The 20,709-nt window shown below is 47.5% G+C and overlaps 1 protein-coding gene across 1 annotated transcript in view; it reads right to left on the bottom strand.

The window, feature by feature from the left end:
- The window catches only part of LOC142768374 (uncharacterized), a 410,323-nt gene that overhangs the window by 379,878 nt on the left and 9,736 nt on the right, over window positions 1–20,709 (bottom strand). The window contains exons 3-5 of the mRNA XM_075870345.1: window positions 19,357–20,172; window positions 16,978–17,013; window positions 10,947–11,190 (exon numbers count right to left, since the gene is read on the bottom strand). Coding sequence (XP_075726460.1) covers window positions 10,947–11,190; window positions 16,978–17,013; window positions 19,357–20,172 — 1,096 coding nt within the window. The remainder of the gene's footprint in view (window positions 1–10,946; window positions 11,191–16,977; window positions 17,014–19,356; window positions 20,173–20,709) is intronic.

The following is a 20,709-nucleotide window of genomic DNA, read 5'->3' as shown; positions in this document are numbered from 1 at the left end:
AATATGGACGGAACTTACTGATGGCCCATATAACTGCGAGACATTCCTTTTCCGTAGCTGAATAATTATACTCAGCTTTCGACAGAGTGCGGCTTGCATAAGCATTAACATTTTCTTCCCCGTTCTTCCATTGAACAAGAATAGCACCGAGGCCAACGTTGCTGGCGTCCGTATGGATGTCTGTTTTGGCATCTTCGTCAAAATGAGCAAGTATGGGAGGTGACTACAAACGCCGTCGTAACTCAGAGAAGGCGTCTTCTTGCTCTTGGTGCCAGATGAATGGCACACTTTCCTTCGTAAGCCGTGTCAGTGGTTCCGCAATCTTGGAGAAATTTTCAACAAAGCGCCTATAGTAGGCACAAAGCCCCAGGAAACATCGCATAGCTTTCTTGTCTCTTGGCCTTGGGAAGTTTTCAACCGCATTGATCTTATCCGGATCTGGGCGGACACCATGAGAACTGACAATGTGCCCGAGGAACTGAAGCTCCCGGAACCTGAAGTGGCACTTTTCGGGTTTGATCGTAAGTGCAGCCATACGAATAGCGTCTAGTACCGTTCTCAATCTCTGTACATGCTGCTCGAACGCAGTGGAAAAAATTACTACGTCATCCAGATAGACAAGACATGACTGCCATTTGAGGCCGGAGAGCACAGTGTCCATCATCCTCTGGAAGGTAGCGGGAGCAGAACACAAACCAAATGGGAGTACTTTGAACTCGTAGAGTCCGTCGGGTGTCACAAACGCCGTCTTTTCCCGATCTCATTCGTCGACTTCTATTTGCCAGTACCCGCTCTTTAGATCCAACGATGAAAAAAAGTGAGCATTGCGCAGTTTATCCAATGTATCGTCAACTCGTCGGAGTGGGTACACGTCTCGCTTCGTGACGAGGTTGAGTTTTCTGTAATCAACACAGAACCGCATGGTGTTGTCCTTCTTCACCAGTACTACCGGCGATTCTCATGGGCTTTTGGAGGGCTGTATGACATCGTCTTCGAGCATCTCCTGTACTTACTTCTTTATCGCCTCCCTTTCTTTTGGAGGTACTAGTTATGGATGCTGACATACTGGTCTAACATGCCCTTCGATTACAATGCGGTGCTTTGCTACAGGCGTACGTCCGACTTTCGAAGAAGAGGAAAAACACTCCGCGAATTCCTTGATCAACTCCACAATCTGATCTTTCTGCAGATAAGAAAGCTCTCGGTCAATATCTATTTTCTCAAAGACACTGTCCACTGTTGAGGGCGTTGTAGGTACTTTTTCTATGGTGCAAACATCTGAGACTTGTACGTAGTCATGAAGTGATGCTATGACTGCTCTCTTCGCCACATGCTGTACCTCGTTGGTAAAGTTAGTCAATAGCACATCAGTATATCCGTTCCACAGGTTCACTGGACCTCTCGCCACGCGTATTCCCTTTGTGAGCAGCAGTTCGACATTTCCATCAGCTAGTTTGGCATATTCACAAAAAACGTCGCTTTTCACAGAAACTGTCACGCTGCTACATGGCGGCACTGTCACACCTTCATCCACAATACGAAGAGACGAAACAATTGGTTGCTCCGCATGACACACGGCAACAGCGTTCTCTATAGAGAAAGAAACTTGGGATTTCTGCAAGCCAATGATGGCACTGTTTGCTTGCAGAAAGTCCATGCCCACAATTGCCTCACGGGAACATTCAGGGAGAACAATAAAACTGCAGACGTACACATGGCCTCTTATTCCCACTCCCGCTGTGCACAATCCTACGGGGCTGACTAAGTGCCCGCCGGCGGTGCATATCTGCGGTCCGGTCCAATGAGTGAGCACTTTCTTCAGCTTCTTTGCGAGCATGCTACTTATTACTGAGTAATCTGCACCTGTGTCTATTAACGCTATGGTTTCGACGTCGTCTATTCTGACTTGTAGCTCGGACGTCACGTCACCATTACTGCGCTTGTCCGTCGTTGTGTCAGTGTCGTCGTCTGATCCGGTTAGCGATGGAGGGTTTTCAGTTTTTCGAAAATCAGCGGCCCTGCCTCCACAGGTCGCTGGTTCTAGTTTTCCCGTCGCGGGCTTGGTGAACGACGCCTCGGAAAGTAGATGATGGGTGTGGACTCGGCGACCTATTGCGCATTGGTGCAATCGACCGCGATTCATGTCGCTGAGTGTTTGGATAGGCATAGCGCGAAGATAAATATTCTTCGATTTCGTAAGGGCGCTCACCGTTACGAGGGCAGGGCGCATTCACTGGAAAGCCACGTAGCCCGACCCGACGGTAGTGGCATGTCCGATAAAAATGACGTGCCTCCCCACAGTGGTAGCAGAGGGGCCGCTGGTCTGCCGTGCGCCATACATCACTTTTGCGGTGTCTTGCTTCTGGCATCGGCGCTGGAGAACTGCGAGGAAAGGTCGGTGGCATAACGGGAGCTTGTGCAAAGCTCGGGCGCCTCATGTCTTGCCGTACGACTTGCGCGTACGACAGTTGTGGCTGAAGTTCCGGTTGCGTGTAGCGTGGCACCTGAGGCTGCGGTTGAATAATTGCATGCCGCACTTCTTCACGCACAACGTCCGCAATTGAGGGCATCGCTGAAGGACTTTGAGGAAGTTGCAGTTTCTGGAGCTCCTCCTTAACACTAGCCCTCATCATTTCCCGGAGGACGTCAACGTTGCTGGGGAGGGTTGCTGACTCCGCCCTGACTGAAGAGACGCTGAAGTCTCTGTTGTACAGTCGCGCACGTTGTTGTAGTGTCCTTTCCATGGTCGTTGCCTCGGACCGGAACTTCACCACAGTTCACGGTGGATTACGCACCAGGCCTGCAAAAATTTCTTCCTTTACTCCGCGCATTAGGTGCCGCAACTTCTCCTCGGCCATGTTTTGGTCGGCTCGGTGGAAGGGCCGTGACGTGTCTTCTATGTACACGGCCACGCTTTCGTTATTTCGCTGGTTCCTCGCCTGAAGAGCAGCCTCTGCCTTCTCTTTGCGGTCCGTGTTCGGATAGGTTGCGATTAGCTCTCGTCGGAAGTCGTCCCATGACAGCAAGCACGCCTCGTGGTTCTCAAACCACGTACGTGCCGAATCTTGCAGGGCGACGTAAACGTAACGAAGTTTTCGGGCTTCGTCCCAACCATTCAAACGTGCAACACGCTCGAAGCCTTCAAGCCAGTCCTCGGCGTCTTCAAAGGACTCACCGCGGAAGACCTCTGGTGTACGTGGCGAATCCACGATGAGGTGAGATGGAGATGGCATCGACTGGGTGGCCATCGCAGTGACGCTTGTGCTTGAGGTCTCCACAGGTCTTGATGAGTCAATTAGGGGGCTAAACTCGGGCTGCTGACCACGTAGTCGGCGACTCATGCGTTGGTGCACAGGTGTCAATTCTGCTGGCTCCAATCTTCTGGGATCTGGGCTTCTCCTTGCCTGTGGTGGGCTTGCAATCATACCCAGCACGTCCACCAGATGTTACGAATAATAATAGCACCTGGTACTATATAAACTCTTAATTTAGGGCGAACTTATGCCCGTAAACTTGAAGCTAAAAATGGTCAGCCAAAAAATGTCTGTGCCCGCTGACTCTAACTTTGTCGGTCTCTTCTTCTGCCCCTCGTGTCTCGTGCCAGTCCCATGGCGTAGCATCGTGGCGCGTGCAGGACGGCGTTCCATGGCGCGGCTTTCTTGCTACTTGCTTGACGGCTTTTACGAACGCGAATTGTGTACGCGTCTTCAACGATTGTCGAGCTGTGGCAATAGTGTGCTGGTCCTCCAGCACATGGAGGGTCCAGATTTTTTATCTATACGTGGAACGCTAGCCAGGCAACCAAACAGATGGTAGCAGAGGGCTTCCCCGTTAACGGCACGAAGGTGCGAGTGGAAGCAGTAGAGCCACCTGCCACATATGTAAACATCTACTGCTTGCCGGCGTATGTGCCGGATGAAGCAATAAACTCGGTTATGCAACAATTTGGTAAAGTTAAGAGCGTGACGTTCGCCACGATACCGACCCGGCACACTAAACTGAATGGAGTTCGGGTGGTGAAGATATAAATGAGCAAGCCGGCTCCTAACTTCACCTCGCATCAGGGCCGTAAAGTAATTCTGGATTACCTCGGCATGCGACGCGTGTGCACACGTTGCCAGGGTGAGGGGCGCATGGTCACCGCATGCATCGCTCCTTATTTCAAGCGGTGCACCGCATTTGACCATAGCAGGGAAGGGTACAAAGAAGCGTGCAAGCAATGCGGCGGGCGACACGGCACGCGCGTGTGCTTTCGGCGCCGCTCGTACGTGGCTGCCGCGCGCCGTTTCCCACCAGTCTAGGATGAACCAGCAAACGACGAGCGGAATGGTGACCCTGTCACATAGCGCCGCGCGGAAGAGACGACGGGACTCCCGGTCCTTAAACCCAGATCTCCGGCGCCTACCACCAGCAAAACACCCAAGTACTGGGACAACGCCGCAGAACACGAGCTTGTCGATGAGCACGTCATGCTACGAGAACCCGAGCCCCTGATGGATGCCGGGGAAAACGGCAGTGAGTCGAGCCATGATGGCACTGATACGGTGCAGGCGACGAGCAGTAGCCCTGAAACTAGCTCCACCGACACCTCGAGGGAGTCATGGGTTGTCTCATTGTCGGAGGGCGAAGAGCAAAAAGTACCAGACCACGAGACTGGTGAGGAGTTGGTGGAACTGCTCGATGACAAGGCACACTTCCCGGTTTTTGACGTCGGCAACGCCCCACCTCGTGATACCGGCATTACGCCTAGAGTTGGTAGTGACCATGCCAAGACACCTAACGCGTCGCAGCCGGCAGTTGACCCCAGCCTGGCAGACACGACACCGCCAGCAGGCCCCGCTAACGAGGCCGACAAAGGCTTTCCTATGAACCCGACGCAGCCCGCTCGCGGGCACAGTGACCGCTCGCTCTCACGCTCGCCTCGGGCGCAGAACAGGCCAGAGGATTCGGGACAGTTCATACCTCCTGGCTCCGACAATATACATCGCCGACAGACCCCTGTGGTATCGAGTAGCGACAGCGATGCCCCTCCCCGAGCAAAGTACCAAAGACTAGCTAAAAGCCCACATGGGAGAGGGAAATCGCCTGGCAGAGAGGCTGGCGATAGACCCTGATGCGTCACGAAGTCTAATGCACACCTTAGCGCAAGCGCGCTTGAGGTGCCCCTCCATATCTTCCCTCGAAGCAGAGGCCCGAGATCATTTTTATGCGCAACTTAACACAGGTTAACCCTCGATTTACACCCCTTTCTCCGAGGCATCGGTTAGAAACGAAGTGATATGGCGCTCTGAGCGTCTACATGGAACGTCCGCGGGTTTCGTAATAAGATAAAGCAGCGCGAGCTTCTGGCGGTGGCCCAAACACTTGAGATTGACATCCTCTTTATCAGGAGACCAACTTCAGGTCCCCACTCGATGTCGCTGTCTTTAAAAGAGAGTGGCCCGTCGAAGTTTTTTTCCAGACGAGTGCCAGGTCATGCGGTGTTGGCGCCATCTTTATCTCGGGAAGATTCCGTCGCAAGGCCCACTGTATCTTTGAGGAGGATGGGCGTTGCCTGATGCTCGACGTCTACATCGACGGCAGGAGGGTTCAACTCATGTCTATATACGCACCAGTCACACGAACGGACACAAATGCCTTCTTCAGGGGGCTGCACGACAACCTGCAGGAACCACTACTCCACGTTCTGTTAGGCGATTTTATCTGCGTGGTGAACTCGACACGGGACATCAGAGGCGCGGGCAGAGGGAGGTCTACTTTCAATGCTAAGCAATTAGTCAGAATCCTGCGTCCTCTTTTTGTACCAACCCGTGTATCCTGAACTACTGCGAGGAGGATCGACAGGATTTATGTTCCAGACTTCCTGCTACCTTCAGTGGATCATGCGAAACAGCAACCCTATCAACCAGGGTAGAAAGAATGGCGGATCATGCCCCGGTCGTGTTGACAGTCAAAGGGACCACAGGACCTCGTCACAACGACTCAGCATGGCAACTTCACCCCACTCTGTTACAGGACAAAACCAGCCTGCAGAATTTCACGTCCTTCCTGGAAAAGTCGGCGCAGCAAGCCCCTTCATTAACACCAGATGTCAGAAGAGCTTGAAAAAAGAGTGGAAGGGGTTCCTGCAGAGCGAAGGAAGTAACAGAAAGCGCCGCCTGACGGCACAAAAGGCGGAAGTGTTACGCAGAATGCGAATCGTTCAAGGCGCAGAGACTCTTACCTCCTGCACAAGGCACTACTTGGCATACCTGGAAGTCGAATACAAACGACCCCTACAAGAGAGGACGCGTAAGACGTCAGGAACGCATGAATCATCGGGCGAAACGGACGTGACGGCTGACTTGCGCGAGGTTTGTGGTAACGAAAGCTCTAGAATAACACAGGACATGCGTCCGGACGGTTTGACCACGGATGATCAAGAGGAAATAGCTGCCAGTTTCCAAAGCTATTTGAAGTCCCTCTTTCAGGAAGACACCCCTGAAGATGGCTACTTACTCTCTCAACCACTCGCAGATCTCTGCTGGAACCTCCGCAGACTTGGCGAAGGCGCCTACGAGACGCTGTGCGGTGAAGCGTCAATTGTTAGTTGCGATATGCAGTCGCCAATATGTCCCTGAACTCGGCCCCGGGAACGGATAACATCACGGCCGGATTTTACCAGGCCTTTCATGACCTCATAGGGGAACCGCCTGTATCACCTGTGAACGAGGTGCTAAAACAGCACCGGAAACCAGCGTCGTTCGGTGTAGGTAAAATTGCGCTGCTGCTGAAAAACGGCTCCCCCCCCCCCGGACCCTACCATATCCTTGGCACCCCATAACACTCCTCAATGTCAACTACAAGGTTGTGGCCACAGTTATTGACAATCGTGTGAAATGGTTTCTACCAGAAATCATCTCTCCGAGCCAGACTTGCACTGTCCCCGGAAGATCCATGTTCGCAAACCTGACAGTAACTGGAGATGCCCTTGAGTATGCTGCCAGCAAGAGACTCTCGGGTGCCTTCCTGTCGCTCGACCAGGCAAAAGCATTCGACAGAGTCAGGCTCGAATACCTGTTTGAGGTCTTGCAAGAATTTGGCCTACCAGAGGACTTCATCCACGTTATCAAGTTGCTGTATAGTGACCTGACATGCTGCGTGGCCATCAATGGCACAGCAACGGCAAGCTTTGCCTACACCAGAGGCATAAGGATGGTGTGCCCGCCGGGCCCCACTCTTTTTGTCCTATCTATCGAGCCGTTGCTTAGGTGCCTATCAGGTGATGCGCACTTCAGGGGACTGCCACTGTCGTGAGATGAGGAGTTGAAGGTATTGGCCTATGCCGACGATGTCTCCTTGTTTCTTAGGGACAGAAGTAGCCTTGAGCGGTTTTTTTACACCTGCAGCCGCTACGCCGAAGCGTCAGGGGCCGGAATCAATGAGGAGAAAAGCAAGGCTTTGACTTTCGGTTCGTTTCCATCGAATGCAAATGGTAACATGGAAGTGGTCGCTACAGTAAAGGTCCTGGGTGTCTATTTCTCAAAGGAAGGTGTAGTACCCACAACGTGGCACAATGCCCTAGAGAGAGCTCAAAGCGTTACCGAAAGAGCCAACCGCTTAACGCTGACCCTCCGAGAAAAGGCCATTATTGTAAAAACTGCCATGTGTGCCTTCGCATTCTTCGCGAGTAGAGGGGCAGTGATGCCAGCGGCAACCGCAAGTAAGCTGAACAGCATCATTACAGGCTTCTTGTGGGGAGGAAAGCCCGGCACCGGTAAAAAGAAGCCTCCAACAGCTGCCCGCGAAGAAAGGGGGCCCAGCACTGGCACACGTGCTAACTACCAGCAAAGGGCTCGCCTTAAAAATGGCACACTCCCTGCAACAGATGGGATAATACATGGATAAAAACTCCTGTACTAGTCCAGTACCAATAATGGCTTTCTAGGAGCCGGCAGGCACACAGGTCTGTTGGTGGAAACCCCTCCCCCTTCTACAAGGCTGCGACGAACACCAAGAAGACACTCGACAAGGAGGTCGCGGAGTGCGACGTCGACAAAGAACCACCGGTCCGTATAGTGGAGGAGGTGACGAGACGCCAGATGTGGGAGGAGGAGAGAGGCAAAGTACGAAAATAGCGAAAAAAACAGATGAAGCTTGGGGGCGGCCTACCAAAGGAGATCCAAGATTTTGTTTGGAAGAGGAATTGGGGGGTCCTTCCAACAAGGGACAGACTCCATCTGTTTGGGGTACTCCTATCCGCACGCTGCCCTAATTGCCGTGCTGACGAGTCAGCAGAGCACACACTCCTCGAATGCCCTGCGGCAAGGCCTATCTGGCGACTGGTGACAAGGGATTTCCGCATACGGCTACCGCCAGCTCTTGACCGCAACAAAGGCGCATTCGCTACGTTGGTGGTCGCTTGCACACTTTACGTATTATGGCAAATACGATGCCGAGCGGAAGCCAAGCACAGGACCATTAGAGCGGCCTACCCAGCGGTATCCCGCATTAGACTTTTGGTGTGTCAGCACCTCACAAGAGAGCTCGAGACCAGCGGCGAAAAGTTCCTCCGCCGCTGGCATACCAGGCTTTTCTTTTTAAAGAACTGCAGACTGTTGAGCCCAGTCACGCCTTATTAACTCCTCTCCACCCAACTTTCCTTTTGCTTTTCCTTTTTTGGGAGAGGGGGAACAAGAGAGTTGCAAACCCACCTTTTAATATGTCTAAATGAGTTAGCCATAAGGTAGTGCATGAGTGTACTCTGTGGGGTAAACACTGTTGAGAGCAAGGGCATGCTTGCATGCTAAGCCGTTATATACATGGTCACCATTGTATAATGACACACTACAATATATTGTATCAGTATGAATCGCCAGTACCCATCCGCTATTTTTTACCATGTCTACAATCACAATACATGCCTTGTTCATTTGAGCAACAATGTTCGGCCACAGTGTCTCTGTCAATATTCCTGATAAGTTAAAAAAATCAGCTATGTTCAATGGTATGAGAAGTGTATGTGTATATTGACTACATGTTATTCGTTGAATAAAAATTCCCTTTTTGCTATCTGTGCAAGACAGCGACTGTAATCGGACTTTCCGTTTACCGGGCACAGGTTCGCCCAAATAAACAGTTGAATTCCAACATAAAGTCTCCTGTCTTCGATTACGTCACGACCACGTGACAATACTATACTGATGGGTGACTTCAAGGTCATGGTAGAAAGGAAGCGGGCTGGAGACCAGGCGGTAAGAGATTATTGCATCGGTAATAGAAATACCAGAGAGTAGTGAGTAGAATTCGCAGAATGCAATAACTTACAGATATTGAGTACTTTCTACGAAAAAGTGAGTGAACCGTAAGTGAAAAAAGGAAGATCCCTAATTGCAAAATTAAGAAAAAAATTGACTCTACACTGAATGCACACCCAGGCATCGAGCAGGATGTTGAAGTGCTAGGCAAGATACGATGTAGTGACCATAAAACGGTGAGGTTTCAATTCCCCTAGACACAAAGAATGAACGGCAGAAACTGATACGCGAGAAGCCAATCAATAAGATAACACTAAGAGGGAAAGTACAGGAATTAAGAGTCTTGCTTCAGAGTAGATGCTCGGCTCTTATCCTTTATTGAGGAAATCACTCTTATCGTGTTAACGCAATAAATGATAAGCTTCAGAGTAGATACTCGGCTCTTATCTCAACTGCCGCCATACTGCTTCATAAAGAGAACGACAGAATGCCAATCAAGAAGGGTGTAAGAAAAAGGGATACAACCTCCCCAATGCTATTTACCGCAAGCTTGCAGGAGGTTGTGAGAGACCTGATGGGAAGGGTTAGGAATAAAAGATAATGGAGAGTACCTTAGTAACCTGCACTTCACGCATGACATTGCATTGCTGAGTAACTCGGGTGACGAGGTAGGTATGTAGGTAAAAAATGGAGATTTCTTAAAGAGTTGAATTTAATGGAGATTTCCTGTTCATTATTGTGCATGTCTTTTCACTGTGTTGCACGCATGAAAGGTGGCTTTTGTGGGCAGGGCAAGTTATTTGCTCAACGTTTTCGAGCAGAGATTTGGGCGAGTGGTAGAACATTGGCGCGCCACGCACACAGCCTAGGTTCTATACTCACAGAGACCCAGAATTTTTTATTCTTAGTGCGCGCCTTTATTGGATGAAACCAGTAAGAACTTGTTATGCACCCGCTACGTGGCCTTGAGGGAAGAGGCACATTACCTTTAGTAGTGGGTGAACGGCTTGAAACCCCGAAGTCATAAGGATAGTCGCATGTTGTGATGACCGCCTGGCAATTGGTATTGATACCTTGCAATAATAATGCGATATTTGATGTTGCATTGTTAATCATGCGTAGACGATGCGCGTGTGCATAAAGCAAGGAAGATACTTGCACTGAATTTCCCAGCAGATAAACTACTTTTCACTGTATTCACAAGTAGAGACGTCGCCGTGTGGTGGAACATCGGTTTCGCACGCCAACGACCTTTGTTCGATGCCCACTCGGGCTCGAATGACCCTTGTTCGGTCCCCACTGTGATAAAAGACTCTTTTATCATTTACTTTCGTTGCATCGTCCTAGATTCTTCGGTCACAAGATGATTTTTCGCTCACAACCAACGACGCCGACGCTAACACTGGAATTTCTGCAAAACCAGCTCGTTAACAGTATTGCGTTAAATGTGGATGGGTGGGTGGGAGGGTGGGTGGGTAGGTAGGTAGATAGGTAGATAGGTAGGTAGGTAGGTAGGTAGGTAGGTAGGTAGGGAATGCAGATTAGTTTATAGTGTCTTGTAGTAGTTTAGTTTAGTTTAGTTGTAGTTTAGTTGTAGTTTGTTGTAAGATAATCGTGACATGTAAAACAAAACTTTGCGCTATTTTGTTCGTGCGATCAAAGTCTGTCAGAAAATCCAAGGTGGTGAATTATTCGTAAATGTTGACTCACTCGGGATGAAAGGAGATGCCCAATTCAGTCTGATCGTATTTGTCCGAATTCTCATAGAAGGTAGTAAAATCCCAGTCCACATCGTGAACATAGATAAGCGTGTTGTCGTCACGGTAGAGAGAGTCGTAGAAAATGATGTCGCATACGCCGTCTGGAGGTATGTACACCGTCTGTCTATTATTCGTAAGGCGGTGCGGGTCGCTGACCGTGCACACGTAGGTAGAGGGGGGCATAACCGGGGCAGCTGCAGAGAAGAAAAAAACATAACGATTCATATCCCACAAGCTTGAATAAAATGTACACTGGAGACAGGAGGGTGCGGCGTGCACAATTTCTCGTGGCTTTTCAAATACAAACTGACGGATATGTACAGTACAGTTCACTGTTAAAGGGAACATCAAAAGGAACACCGTCAACATGGCTGGCCTTCTAACAGCAAGCGAATCAAGAATTAATGATGATGAATGTCACTAGTGTGTCAAGAAAAGACAGAGCTATAAACCACCAGTAGTGTTATGCGATTCTAAGCCACTATACTTCTATAAGAAAGCGAGAATTGAGAATGTTGTGCAAGCAGCTGTTTTTTTAGCAATGGACTCATCTGTACTTACGGCGATGTCATTTTCAGCAAATCGAGTAGGCCCAGCTCAACACGCTCACCATGCGAGACTGGCACGGTTCACCACACAAGCTTCTTGCAGTGGTATTTTCGCCCGTGGCGTGGAGTCAGGGGTACAGACGCGGGAGGCATTACGTTTAAAAAATTCCACCCTTCAAATTTCTCGTATTGGCTTCGTACCTGGGGAGCTGCGTTGCTCGCACTGCCCCTTCCCGTGTCCGATGAAATTGGCCGCTAGGCGCTCATTAGAAAACAGACGCGCGCACGCGTCTCGCGTGTAACCCGCCCTCTATCCAACCGCTCGTGCAGAGAGGGAGACGTGTGCATAGCGTTCCTTTTTTTTCCAGCGTTTACGTTCTGGCGCTGTAGTCAGATTGGAAAGCTCGACTGCACAATGCCTATAGGCATTACTACTGAAAATGTTCTGGGCGCCGCCATAGTCCTCTCTGGACTGTTGTTGGCACATGTCACCTCCAAGAAGTGCACTGCCGAGGCTGTGACGTTGGGGTTCGTACTCTCAAGCCCAGAGAGGAGGAAATCCTTCTCTTTGTAAAACAGGCCCAATTATACACCTATGTATATTGCTTCTAGTCATTTATGGCCTCTATACTATGCCTTCATGGCATAAAAAACACTACCACATGTGCTTGTTTTCTAGCGCTGTCCTGGCGTTTGGCATGTGTGTAAACCACAAGATCACTTGCTAGCAGTGTTCTTCCCGAAATAAGGAGGTGGTAGTCATGGCTCACTGTCGTTGTTCACACAGTTCCTACGGATTGTATGTGGATGTGTGCATTTCGAAAGCGTAAATGTGAAATGGTTGGATGTTTACAGAAGGTTGATGGGCAGTAAGTTAGAATTATGGGTGCTGAAGTAGAAAGCTGCGCGCATTACCGCCTAGCATACTCTATGTATAGGCCAAATAAGGGTGGCTGGTCTTCCAGCATTCATCACTATTAGCATCTTGTCACTTTCCGTAACGTTCTCTTGAAGTATAATATGTGGACAATATTAGGATTTTATCTGTTCAGTAAAAGCTGAGTGTACCTCTACATCATATAATCAGTTTTTTAAGTTTTATTATGGTCATAATGATCACTTTGTACTTGAGGAAGCACTTTCTTAAAGTGGTCCTTGCTTGCAATGCAGGACAACTTGTGAGATTATGCTAAACTGACTTTGCGGCTACATGGTGATTATATTGCCCAAAGCAGTCACGGATTATTTTGTTGCATAAGTTCCGTACGTCAATGAGCTCAAGCTGTGCATAGTTGAAATTTTCACTACCGAGTACAGTGAACGTGCATAGATTTCCTATTTTGTAAAAAGATGAACATTTTGCAGATAATAGCTACGAAACTTCAAGAACAGTTTTGAATATATTGGTATGGCAAGTACGCAATGAAAGGATGTCGAGAGAAATAGGAAAATTGAACAAAGATTACTATTTTGCGTCTTCCGTCATGGGAGCATGACTCAATGCCTTTTGGGATAGAGATAATGAAGTAAAAATTCTAGAAAGAGAAGAAGATAAGAAGTAGTGATTTCTATGACGACAACACGAAGGCAAATCTCGCGGCCACAGGGTGGCGAGTTCTGCATGCGGGAACCGCTAACTCGAGGAATGCGCCCAGTGCCGGTATCTTCTACAGTACTGGAAAAAGGAAGTCATCAGCGATTTTCGCCAGGATTCTCAGCAGCTGATAGCGGCTCGCCATCACATGTTTTTCAGCAGCCTCTGCAGGCTAGGAGATTGCGTGCTCCAAGTGTTTCCTTATCGCTACACTTGCAGCGTGAAAGTCGCTCACTAAGCTTCATCATGAAGGCACTCATATTTAATTGGACCTTCTCGACGTAGAAAAAAATCTACGCACATTGCTGATATGAATCTTGATAATGGGGAGAAGCAATGTATATCCGATCATGAGATCCCCTCATGTTTTGGTTAACGGTGGTTTAATTTGTTGTTGCCGTTTTGTTCGCCCATAAATTTCAATTTATCGGTGGCTATATGTCGATGTTTTTCTGGTGCTGTGGCCTTCTGTTGTGATGGTTCTGGGCCCCGGCCATTATTTATGCTTTTTGTTTTCACGGATATGTCGATGCATACATATTCTGTAGACTCTGGGTGGTATTGTTTTTTGATGGAGGGATATTCTGCGGCCCTAGGGACCCTGCGACAATAAATTATCAAGGTAAGCCAAACATAGCCTTTTCTTATATTGACAAATGACGCTACAAGGTCAAAAATGTCCAGCACAGTCATTGTATCCACCATTGGCTGATTTGATCATGGTGGGCTCAGTCGTTACTGAGGCCGCTGCAAGAAGCGGCGACTTGTCAACGCGTGAATGCGCGATCGCACTCCAACAGGTCACGAGGCGCGCGCGACATATTTTCTTTTCATCCCACCTCTATGTTTCTTGCCCAGCTTTCAGCAGGGAGCTTGTAATATGTGATGGCGGCTCCAGTGGTGATTCAAGTAGAAACGAGGCAGGTGGTCCAGCTTGTCTGCTATGCGCGTCCATATCAAGGCAGCCTAGTAAACTTTTTGCACGTCATCGCACAAGCAAAGTGTGCTCAAATACTTTTCTTTTATTAATAGGCTAGCTGGCATTGGTATTAAGGCAGGCTGCACAACATAGAAGCGCACTTGTGGATTAGAAAAATTGCCTATTGTAGTGTTCGACAAATTCGTTCTGGACGAATTCTCAAATGTTTCGCGGTGGCAAATTTGTCGGGCTGTGAATTGATTCAATCGCCACTTCTGAATGTTCCAGGACCCCTCTAAGGTGCTTCGCCCCTAAAAACTATGCGTGTAAAATGTACTCTTTATTTTTCAGCAGTGTAGCTGCTGAAGCTCCACGTAACGCCGTATCCGGTAGCCACAAAACACTTCTCAAACTCTACAAAGCGAACCGGGTACATTGTAAATCATCTGAAGTGTGGTTAGACAGAGATTGGAGATGAAAGGGAGGTTAAGGAGAACCAACCAATTTAGGATCCTTAAGCTTCTTCTTTAGAAGTTGAACGCGATAGCGATATTCTATCCCTAATGCGTACTTCAAACAATTAGCCTGTGAATTTTTTTCTAACTTGCTATGAACCCACTACGTTGCCTTAAGGAAATAGGCACGCTAAAGAGCTTGAGTTTTGTAATAGGTGACCGGCTTACAACCACAAAGTAGTTATGATAATGACATGATCTGATGACCGATGATACTGTATGGTTGTACCACGCGTTCTTACTGCGAGAATTCATGTACTCTGAAGCATGTATACAAACGCGTATGTTTGTAAGGCATAAAAATTACTTTAAATGCATTCCCACACATAGGAAGTATTTTCACAGTAATCATCGCCAGGTGCGTGGCTCTGTGGTAGAACACCCGCTTGCCACGCAAATGACCCAGGGTCGATACCCACTTGGACCCAAACCGCCCAGGTTCGATCCCCACTCACACCCATGACTTTTTACTATTTATTCTATTCGTATCTTTGTCAATATTTCACTCATGTACAAGATAATTTTTTACTCAATGTTGACGATGCGGATGCTGAACCTTCTTCTAAACGATTAACCATGGTTTTTAACGCATGGTTCATTGCTAAATCATACGCATCAGAATATTCTCGTATCTGCCCTATACAAACTGTCTACCCTGTATGTATTATATACCCAAGTACTTGTTTTTTGCTCAAGACTACTTCACGTACCACCCTGCAAAATCACCTTAAGGTGTTTGCAGAATCTGTAAATAAATGAAACAAAATAATAACAAGAACGATAACCTACTTTATTTTATTAGGAAAAGGGAGAACCGCAAGTCACTGATGAGCAGGCGTGATTTCCCGCCGGGACGCGGCAGCATCACTTAGAAATGCTGCGCGATTTGTCCGGAGAAGCCGAAGCCGCCCCCTTAGAAGTAAACGACAAGCAATGGCCTCAGGGAGTAGTCTCTGAACAACACCAAGCTTTTAAAATGTCTCTTTGCAGAAGTAGTTAATTTTCAACTACTTATTGATATAGGAGAGCTCATACAGTGTCTGCTGGTGTTCGACAGCTGAATCAACGTTTACCGTGAATACATTCTAGCTCACGCTTTATGTTACATCACCGTCATGACGACTGACGTTCATAAATAATGATTGATTGATGATAGGCATGCCCTCGTGGTCATCGATGCCTGAGTTAATTGAAGTAAACAGTGAGAGCGAAAAATACCGATTGAGAAAAGAAGAAAATGCAATTTCTACAGCCCCAGTTGGGAACACGGATCCACTGCCCGATAGAGGGAAAGCCAACGCGCGTTTCGTCGTCCCTGTTGGCCGGCCAGGCCGTTTCGCGGATAGAGCGTAAGTAAGGAGTGCGGAGCTCCATCCGGGTAAAGCATGTGTCTTGCACATGCTATGAGGCACGCCGATGCTTTGGTAAGGTCGCGCCATTTGGCGGTGTTTCACCGAACTGGTAAACTCACACTTCTTTTGAAACGCGCCCATTGGGACGGATGCGTAGAAACGACGTCCTTGAAGAAATAATTGTGAATTTTTACGGTGATGCTGCATCGCTCCCCTTTTCCATTGGCACTGTGAAGGACAATGGTAAATATAAAAGGCGTGTTTTGTTCAAGGCATGTGACCGTTGAAGTGAATAGCGTGTCCAGCACCGAGAGGTCGTGTGTTCGACTACCGTTCATGTTAACTGGTCTTGTGACCGTCTGTATTTTTTCGTCGTCGTTTCCGTGACGACGTCACCGAAGCCATGCTGGACCAGGTGAAACACATTCATGTTAAAATAAAAGTTTATATTACCATTTCCTTGCATTAAAATGCATAAAAAAGAGTGAAAGGTATGTGCGGGTGAGAAGGTGGAAAAATAGGAAGAGGATATGGCAAAGCGTAGGACACCCTTGCACAGCAGAGCACAGCATGTCAAGCTGGTCGAATTGAGTGATGCTGCAGTGAGGATAAGGGAAACAAATAGCTGATACGTTTTCTTGAACTTAGGTGCCCAGCCTCCACCAATTTTATGTTTGAGATCGAGTGTGCGAAATATACACGCGCACGCGCAACGATACAAAGACAATCCCACTTGTCGAATCACACAATTGAGCAGCGCCACTGTGCGGAAATTTTTCATTCATTCCAGGAGTACGTATTTCTTTCGATACTATTTCCACATTTCATTGGCGCCGTTTCTGTAGACTGTGACTCTGCTTAAAGTTGTTCTCTTGCATCAGTTGGGGGGGGGGGGGAGATCTGCACTGGAAAATATTACTAATTCTTAGGTAAAACATGCCAAATCAGATGAGAGAAGGATATTTGGAAATTAATAAATTATTTGAGCAGTCGTGTCTATGAAAGAGAGTTATCATAAATTCAAGAAAGTTGATAGTGATGGTGCTGATTTACCTGGAGCTGGTGTTCGTGTGGTGGTACTCTGGGTTGCTGTGAACGAAAAAAGAATAAATGGATATTGAGAGACTTGCAGCGAAAACGCTTTGTCTGCTGTAATGAAGTGCTCTTGCATTATTTTATAGGCCCTCGTTGAATTCTCTCAGTATGGGTGTTGATTATCACACAAATCTATTGTTGTAAATGAGTTTTCAAAAATGTTTACCACAGCAGCTAGCAGTAGTGTTCCGATTCTTTCAGCCTCGGTTTCGTTTCAACGAGTGCGTTGAAAGCTACAAAGCGGCTCTCATGGAGGGCTACTAATGCAAGGTCTCGCCTGGAACCAACGGAATATTTTTTTTCTTTGTACTCGTTACCTGGCTTCTGTTGCAAGCCAATGTAACCCTTATTCTAGTATAATAAATGGCATGCATCTATGAACGACACTGTGTTCATTCATTTCAGTGTCGCTCAGAGGTGCATGGGAACATACACTCTCTTGATAGAGCCTTGATAAACCAAGTTTGATGTGCTTGATATAGCCAGGTAATCGAAAACGTTGTACTTATGCATGAAGTGTTTTTTGCTGAAATAAATTTAGTAGCGAGTGCTGCGAGTGTGGTGTAGCTTTTGTACTCTTTGTGCCCGTGCAGAGCACGCTACTGCACCAAACGCTATTCTAAACCCTCTTCGCTCTTTGCTATTCTTCAATAGACGCTTTGTCTTTCACATCATTTTCATCCATTCAATCTGCGTGTGCAATTCTTTCAGTATCACGATGTTTTTTTTTCGTTACGCATAATCAACACAAAAAAAGGAGTTTCATTTGCGTCAAGCGATGTCACAACAGTGTTGTATATTCATTCTTATTGGTAGGGATGCTCTAATCTGTAAGCAAGAAGTGCCGATGACATGCACATGAGCTAGGATGGTATGACATGCCTCTCACTGGGTCCTGTCTAAAAGCTCGTGGTTACTGTTCGTTAAGTCTATGCATTTTAACTTCGGTTTTTTGCTGTTACCTTAAAGTGCCCCAGCGGTAGGCGATCATGCAAAAGTCGCATGAGATACGTTTCCAGCGAGGCCTTATATTGAGTATCGCGATGTTTTTTTTTTCGCTACGCATATTATACACAAGAAAAGGAGTTTCGTTAGCGTCAAGCGATGTCACAACAGTGTTGTATATTCATTCGTACTGGTAGGGATGCCTTAATCTGTAAGCAAGAAGTGCCAATGACATGCACATGAGCTAAGATGGTATGCCAGGCCTACCTCTCACTGGGTCCTGTCTAAAAGCTGGTGCTTACTGTTCGTTAGGTCTATGCATTTTAACTTTGGATTTCTGCTGTTAACTTAAAGTGTCACAGCGGTAGGCGATCATGCAAAAGTCGCATGAGATACATTTCCAGGGAGGCCTTATATGGCGGATGGTTTCTGTTCTACGTGTTTGAACATCTTGAGAACTGCGTGGTGGTTGAACGAATTCACTGCCGCTGTGTGCGCAGACAACTATAAACTTATAAACACCACAAACAAGGCGGATAACAAACTGAATTTTGCAAGCACGAGTTTTCTGCTTCGAGCTTCACAAAGAATAAGCAACGTCGGCGAGTGGATGAATAGAACAAAAGACGCGTTGTGGAAAGTGAAATGATCAACTTTAGCTTCTTTAGACTGTGAAAAATTTCTTGCACACTTGGTAGGAAAACGTTCAGAACCACAATAGTTTCACAATATTCCCAGTGCACCCAGTCGAGCGTACTGATGCCACAACACTTCTTTGTACTTTATTCCAGCTGTATGCTCTCAACGTGCCACATTTGTCCTGTGTGTCCACCGAGTCATTCATCAAAAACATATTTTTTAACCACCAACAATCATAACAATACAATTGATAAAGAAAAATAAGTGAAAAATAATTGTGTCGAAGCTCCTTTAACATACGGCTTGCATGTACCTAATATTTTCAGCTGTCGCACATTATATTTAAAAAAACCTAGTTACGGTTGTATGCAGAGCTCTGTTAGTGGTTGTTACTATCACCGTAGACACTCTTCTTCTTCGTGTTCTTGAAGATAACGCAGCTGCGTCATTGACGGACGTCACAATTTTAAAGCTTCCGCCGTGCATTTATGGTGCTCATGAATACTGTTTTGTTGCTGGTAGCCATGGTATTGTTAGCACGTCGTTGTCTTCCCAGTATTGACATTGAGAGGCTCAGTGTAACTGTTGTATTATTGCCAGCCCTTTAAAAAAATCCCCATTTTAAAATACTCTATGTTACAGGCACGCAAAAGCTAAAAATGAATGCAGTACCGCTTCTTATAGGAGTTCTTATAGCGATATTTGAATTCTGAATAATAAACCCCTGGAGTGAAGGAATCAATTCAAACTTACTTGTAGTTGGTCGTGTTGTCCGTTTTGTGGTAGTAGTTGGCCTGGTAGTAGGTCTCGTTGTCCGTTTTGTGGTAGTAGTTGGCCTGGTAGTCGGCCGTGTGGTCCGTCGCGTGGTAGTAGTTGTCCTTGTAGTCGTCCGCATGGTGCGTCGTGTGGTGGTAGTTGGCCTTGTAGTCGGCCGTGTGGTGCGTCGAGTGGTAGTAGTTGTCCTTGTAGTCGGCCGTGTGGTCCGTCGCGTGGTAGTAGTTGTCCTTGTAGTAGTCCGCGTGGTGCGTCGCGTGGTAGTAGTTGTCCTTGTAGTAGTCCGCGTGGTGCGTCGTGTGGTAGTAGTTGTCCTTGTAGTGAGCCGTGTAGTCCGTCGTGCGGTAGAGGTTGGCTTTGTACTAGGCCGTGTGGTCCTTCGCGTGGTAGTCAGCCTTGCGGTAGATGGCCGTGTAGTAGAAGTTGGTCTCAAAGTCGGTCTCTTGGTAGTCGGCTTTAGCGTGGAAGTTGGCTTCAGAGTCGATGGGTTGGTGGTTGGCCTCGGAGATTCTGTTATGGGAATCTGCCTTTTGGTAGACGTACGTGTATTCGCAGTGGGACGCGGGACAGTTGGACGTGGTGGTGTGGTTGACGCCTTAGTTGGTTTGTAACGTGTGGTAGTCTGAGCAGTACTAGACCGCGTAGACGTTCGAGTTCTTCGTGGTGTGGCAGCTGGCGTTCTCGTATGCGCCTGAGTAAAAATGGTTCGCAGTGTAATTGGTGGAGGAGGTAATGAGCGGCCTCCTCCCCCTCCAGGTTTGAATTCCTCAACAACGTCAATGGCCTCTTCATCACCTAATAAAGAAAGATACATGCAGCAATTATGTGTAACATGGTGCAGCCTAATAAAAATGAAGCTCCGCCATCTTTCTTTTAATGTCCCTCTGTGCTGTATCACTTTCGTATTTACTTCAATAATAAGTAACGTGCACAACGCTTTATGACACTCCATCTCCGCTTATTAGCATATTATGAGTGATATTGGAGCCAGGACCCCCTTTCATACCATAGCGTCACAGTTACTAAACTTGACGGTTTTTGTATGTAGACATTTCCCAGTGAATATAAAACTGATAAGTTACCAATTACAAGGAATTACCAAGGACGGCACTGATTTTGGGGAGGTTAGACCAGGCGAAACGCATACATTAGAGACAAATGGGTGCGTCCGCGTCACAAAGGGCGACTTCAGAGTTTTGCGACTTTAGAGTGATAGATATGCGGGGTTTAACGTCCCAAAACCACCATATGATTATGAGAGACACCGTAGTGGACGGCTCCAGAAAATTTGTCCACCTGGGGTTTTTTAAAGTGCTCCCAAATCTGAGCACA

The sequence above is a fragment of the Rhipicephalus microplus genome, chromosome 8, assembly GCF_043290135.1.
Source record: "Rhipicephalus microplus isolate Deutch F79 chromosome 8, USDA_Rmic, whole genome shotgun sequence".
Taxonomy (NCBI): domain Eukaryota; kingdom Metazoa; phylum Arthropoda; class Arachnida; order Ixodida; family Ixodidae; genus Rhipicephalus; species Rhipicephalus microplus.
This window is presented reverse-complemented; position numbering and strand designations above follow the sequence as displayed.